The 5,834-nt window shown below is 48.5% G+C and overlaps 1 protein-coding gene across 1 annotated transcript; it reads left to right on the top strand.

The window, feature by feature from the left end:
- The first annotated feature begins 1,738 nt into the window (after positions 1 to 1,738).
- LOC112895567 (BTB/POZ and TAZ domain-containing protein 3) lies at positions 1,739 to 4,803 on the top strand. The gene is made up of 6 exons (XM_025963532.1): positions 1,739 to 1,892; positions 2,439 to 2,803; positions 2,916 to 3,046; positions 3,244 to 3,550; positions 3,951 to 4,267; positions 4,410 to 4,803. Exons 2-6 carry the CDS (start codon positions 2,462 to 2,464, stop codon positions 4,537 to 4,539), a joined length of 1,227 nt encoding a protein of 408 aa, XP_025819317.1. The 5' UTR covers positions 1,739 to 1,892; positions 2,439 to 2,461; the 3' UTR covers positions 4,540 to 4,803.
- Positions 4,804 to 5,834: the final 1,031 nt, after the last annotated feature.

Here is a 5,834-nt window from a genome sequence, read left to right as displayed (position 1 = left end):
CTGCAGTGTCAAACAGGATGCACTTGTTGTTGCTAGTCTCGTAGATTCGTAGTATATAAACTCATATAAATTAATAAGATATCATTAAAGTGCAGCTATCCTTTTACACCAAAATGAAGTAGACTTTTTCCTTTTGAGATCACCAAAATGAAGTTTTTTTTTTGAGTGGACCAAAATGAAGTAGATGGTTCCCTGAACTAAGCAATCGGCCAAGTCGATGTAGACTTGGGCCTTACGGCCCATCTATGTGGGCTGACAGGCTGCTGGCCCAAAATTGCCACCCTGCATGCTCCGCTGCTGCAACGGACCAGGAGTAAATCGGCTGCGCATTTCCGCTGCTCCTTTTCTGTCTCCGCGCCCCCGCCTCGTGGTCAAATCCCTTCTTCCGGGCGACAGCGCCGCGGCGTCGAGCGAGCTCTCGGCCCTCCGCTCGCCAGGACACCTGCCTGTGAACTGTGAGGAGCAGGCTGTTTCCATCAATCGATCGACGATCGTTATGTGAAGAGCGCACGAGTTCAGACAACGGAGCGTAGCAGCGCACTGAAGCCTGCAGTCTGCACTCTGCAGCAGCGCAACTCGTGGTGGAGGGCCGCGACGGCGTCGTTGCCGTCGACCTGGCCGAGCTGTCGGAAAATGGAGTACCATTACCGACCGCCCCAACGGCCCGGCGCCGGCGTGGCCGGCGAACGGAACAGTGACCGCATCGCAGCAGGAAGACACAGGGCACCTCCCTTCTGGTCTCTGCGTTCCCCAACGTCTGTCTCAGATGTCTAGTGAGCACGATTAGGCCTTACCTGTCTGGCTGTCTGCCCACCCCGTCGGCCAAACGCGACCTGCTGGCGCCGTACCTTCCGCGCCCATCTTCTGAAAGCTTCTCACAGTTTTGTGCTTTCGCTTTGCCGGCGAGAGCCGGCCTGGACGTGGACACCTCGCGTCGTGACAAACCTCCTGTCCAAAGTGCCGTGGAGCTGTAGCGGCCCGTGTCATGGATGCCACCAGCGGCGCCGGGTGCCGCCGCTGTCGTGGAAGATGACAAGGGGAGGGTCGGTACCCTCTTGCATGGAAGAAACAAAATCAGAGATCTCCAGAACACCAACGGAACATAAAACGTGAGGTAGGAAATGAAAGCCAAGTTACGGTGGCAGACACTTCGAGTGTTCCATTAAACAAAATTCTTCTTTTTTCACCACGGAAGGTAGGGCTGGGATAATGTGCCGCGCTGTTTTTCTGACTGGCTCCTGTAGCTGCAGTTCCAAGGAGGTAGGAAGGTCAATTCATTGGTACAATGGTACCTGCTCACTTCATCTCCTCCGGTGCTGCAGAGCAGAGCAGAGCAGAGGGCAATCCAGGTAGTCCACACCTTTTCCCCGGCTCACTTGCAGTGCGGCGAGCAAGCGCTGCCGCTGGGCCTTGTCGTCCTGCTGGACGAAAGGCCGAAAGGCGCCAGGCTCGCGCAGACACAGGCTTGCGGGGAGGCGCCGGAACCTCGACACGTGGCGAGCGGCTACTGGCTCGGCGTCACCTCCTTTCCGCGAGAGGACACGGGAGTCGGCCGGCCCCGTCCGGCTACTTGCCGATTCTGCCGCGACGCACTCCGCCACTTCTCCGTGCCAGTGGTTCACGTCTCCCGGCCTCGCCCGGCCTTGGGTGGGTGGGTGCCTGGGTGGCCCGCACCCTCGTGTTTCTTGCCACTGACATGTGGGGCAGCCGTTTGTGGGGAACACTTGTCATGCGCATTGGCGTGAGGCGCCCGTAGGAACGAAGGCTTTAAAAGCTTTCGAGCACTGACGAGGACGCGCGGTGGTGAGGGTAGTTTCCTTCTCGCCCTCACTCTGTGTTCAGACTTCAGAAGGCTTGCCGTTTTGGACTCGAGAGCCTAAGACTGGTTTCAGGTGAGCACGCTGCTGCGACTTCTGAATACAAATTTATCTTCGATAGATTCTTTCCTCTGCTGCCTTATTCGACTCTCCGATGGTCTCCAATCGATTGAATTTTGATAGTTCAAAGCAGAATCCCTCTGTGTTTTTGTTCGCGGGGCTTCCGGTGAAGGTTTTCTGACTGAAATTCTCAGATTTCAGAAATAACCTGAATTCCAGCCCCCCCCCCCCCCCCTAGATGCGATGCGTTGCAAGCATGAACAATATTCTTCAGTCCTGCAGAGATTATCACAACCAGAGGTTCATTTAGGCTTGGAAAAAAAACAAGAAAAACAAGATTTGCTGCTTTAAAGAACAGCGCCACAATCAGCACAGAGGAATATCAAGTATTTAGTGACAAATTGATTTGCCTCTGCTTTTGCTTTCTGTCGCTTCTGGCAGTTATTTATTAACTACCTGTTCTCTCTGAACCTGCCTTGAACAATTAAATTACTCCGATCTGCAGTACAGTTTCATTGAGCTCAGCAGTAATTTTCAGCTAACAGTTTTGCCCTTCCACAGTCGAAGCAGGGGGCGCATAGTTGATGGAATGCCTCGAGTTGGATTCTTCAGATTTCTTCGTGGAGGGCGATGCAATCGACAGCCCATTGGAAATCCATCTTGAGTCCGATAGCTTGGCTGGCACCAAAGCTGTGCCGGATCATCGCCGGTATGATCAACTTCATTGCAATAATGCCCCTGATCCGCCTCCGCTGCCTGGAACTTCGTATGGCGCGCGGAGGAGTTCTACGAAGGCAAAAGCTTGCAGCCGTGTCCCTGAAGAGGTCCTGGATTCCTGGGACAGGTTATTCTTAGAGGGATACCAGGCTGATCTCCGTGTTTCCACAGATGATGGCACTGAAATTCTGTCGCACTCTTGTGTTCTTGTGAGTTCACTTCTCTGAATCTTTTCATGTGATTGAGGCATAGGGCCTCGCATTCCCTGCAGCATAACAGGTTCGGTGTTGTTTAAGGGCTTCATGTTTTCCTCTTTTGCAGGGTGTCAAATCTCCTGTTCTGAGAGCTATGTTGGAAGACGCTAAACTGGAACATGGTTTTCGGTGCATCCGAATTTCTGGCGCGCCTTCAGAAGCAGTCCATGTTTTCGTCAGATTTCTTTACTCTTCACGGTACGGAATTTAGTTATTTGTTTAGATAAGTCACTGTTCTCTAAAAATCAGCTTTGGGCCCAAACAGTTTTCAGTTGCCGAAGCTGATGATAGTGCTTATTGTTGATGCTGATATATATGTCCCCTTTTTTCAAGTATGATCAGCAATTTTCAGATAAGCAAACAACGTTTTGATTTATGTTGTTTCTCTGATGAAGTTTTGAGCAGGAACAGATGAAGAAGCATGTTCTGCACTTGCTTGTACTCTCCCATGTTTTCTCGGTTTCATCTATGAAGACGGTTTGCATCGACCAACTTGAGAGGAATTTCCTTGCACCTGACAACGTTGTAGACATCCTGCAACTTGCCGGATTATGTGACGCGCCCCGGCTCTCCCTCGTCTGTACCCGTATGATCATTGGGGATTTCAAGACTGTCTCTCTGACAGATGGGTGGAAAGTAATGAGGCGGGTCAATCCGAGCCTGGAACAGAAGTTGCTCGAGTCTCTTGTCGAAGCTGATACAGTGAGTTCTCGGTAACGATCATCTTAGTATGGCTCGATCGTTTCATACTTTTCCTTGCTAGATCTAATCATTCAGAAGCTTAAAAAAACTAATTCATTCAGAGTTTCAGTCTGTTCAGTTCAGAGTTTCAGACTGTCGATTTCCATGCAACCCTGTTTGGGTTTTCAGGGTTTTTACACGATGTTCTCTACCCAATTCTTTAGCTGCACATCTTTGATGTTTTGCTGCATTGCATCTACTAATTCTTATTATTTGTGCACGCCTGCTCTTGATGTCTAAACTTGCATAGGCACAAATAATTCAGACATTCAGCACATGTGCATGCCCACGGTACCACTACTTGCACTAGTGGTTTGAACTTTTTCTTTCCCTGATAATCTGAAATTCTGAAATGATGCAGAAAAGGCAGGTCAGAGCTAAAAGGATGGAAGAAAAGAAGGTTTACCTGCAACTGTACGAAGCAATGGAGGCTCTAATCCACATATGCCGAGACGGATGCAGGACGATCGGGCCCCGAGACCAAGCGCTCAAGGGCAGCCGAGCAGCCGTCTGCAAGTTCCCAGCCTGCAAGGGCATCGAGCTGCTCGTGCGCCACTTCTCAACCTGCAGCGTTCGGGTGCCTGGTGGCTGTGCAAACTGCAAGCGCATGTGGCAGCTCCTTGAGCTGCATTCTCGCATGTGTCTCACTCCAGACACCTGCAAGGTTCCTCTCTGCAGGTGAGCACATCTCTTGGCTGTCCTGTCGGCCAAGCAGTAGCAATTCAATGATACAAAATACTGGGGACAAAATGCCGTAATCTTCCATTATTGTAAAAGAAACAAAGAACACTTGTTTAAATAACTATTTGGTACGTCGCAGGCATTTCAAGGAGAAAATGCAGCATCTGGGCCGGAAGGAGGAGACCAAATGGAACCTTTTGGTGTGCAAGGTGCTGGAGAGCAGAGGAACCATGGGTTTTATCTCTGAAAGGAGAAAGTTCTCACCCTAAAGCCTGCTGGGAGCCGCCACGTGGCTCCTCGCCTTGTAGACCTGTTTGAAACATAGGAAGAGGTCCTGTGCAGAGAAGTTCAGTTTCAACAGGAACGGGGGATTCTCAATCCAAAAGGGCAAAGCGCAGAGTTGTAGTGCGATAATGAAAACGCTCTCTTGACAATTTGAGAATGCCCGTGAAAACTAGCTATGCAAAAAGAAAAAAAAACCATCAGATTTGAAACATCAGAGTAACTTGAATGGGTGTAGTTTTCAGCAGGACCTTTGATTCTAAAGTTTTCAGTATAACTGATATCACATATAACGTGAAGATCTGAAAATTAGAGAAAAAATGTGAAAAGATGGAGACATGGTCTATTTTAGTTGCAGACTGTTCGAAGCAACCGTACGTGCTAGTCCATTGTACACACGATCTAAACACAAACAACTGTTACGACAGGCATCGTTAGCACTAAGATGACATTACTGTTACAGCATACATTGTTAGCAGCAAGATCACGGCGCTGATACGGCGGGCATCGTTAGTACTAAGGAATGGTCGTTTGTGGTGCTCTCTCCACTTTCGTGTTGTCTTGGCGAGTTCCTAGCATCTCCTTGCTTGGATCCTCCCGACAGAACTACTTGAGGCGCCTGGTCCCGACCGCAGGGATCAATGCTGATCGTGAGGTCACAGGTGGGGCTGGTGCGCCCTCCGTTTTCTTGCTTGACACTGATCATGAGATTACCAGTGGTGCAGGTATCTCATCCTCTCTCTTGCTTGACACGGACCATGAGCATGACTGGAGCAAGATAAAAATCAGAGGTTCCAATATTTATAACATTAAGTACATAAATTTTAGTAACATCAAAAATACCAAAGCCAATATCTCCTGATATAAATTTCTTGGTATTATTAGACATATGATTAAATTGCTATATGTGTATTTGTGAAAACACAAAATAATTGACCAGGGAAAGGAGTGATTGTTTTGTATTTCTTATTTAGTAAATAATACGTTTTTCTTGTTTTTCTATTCAAATTCACAAATAGATAATGAAGCATCAAGTCTAGTAGCCAGCATATGAAGAAAAATCTATTAGTATTAATTGACCAGCACATATTCTCCTATTGCTCTCATTCAACATCTATGGCAGGACAAACACGATAAGATTGTCGCTCGGGGTGTGTCTTGTTTGGTTGGACACTTGGGATGACCTCTCTATTAATAGTGTGCCTGGAAACTTATTGGTTTCTACCTATCAAGCATGGTTATAGATGAGATAATTGGCTGGAAGCTTAGTACTAAGGAATAT

This window comes from Panicum hallii, chromosome 5 (assembly GCF_002211085.1).
Source record: "Panicum hallii strain FIL2 chromosome 5, PHallii_v3.1, whole genome shotgun sequence".
Classification (NCBI taxonomy): domain Eukaryota; kingdom Viridiplantae; phylum Streptophyta; class Magnoliopsida; order Poales; family Poaceae; genus Panicum; species Panicum hallii.
The sequence above is the reverse complement of the archived record's forward strand: the minus strand, read 5'-3'. Positions and strand labels throughout refer to the sequence as shown.

Coding starts and splice junctions, on each gene's coding strand:
- LOC112895567 (XM_025963532.1), top strand. CDS start 2,462: ATGGAATGCCTCGAGTTGGATTCTTCAGATTTCTTCGTGGAGGGCGAT. Junction 2,804..2,915: donor TGTCGCACTCTTGTGTTCTT/GTGAGTTCACTT, acceptor CCTCTTTTGCAG/GGTGTCAAATCTCCTGTTCT. Junction 3,551..3,950: donor CTCTTGTCGAAGCTGATACA/GTGAGTTCTCGG, acceptor GAAATGATGCAG/AAAAGGCAGGTCAGAGCTAA.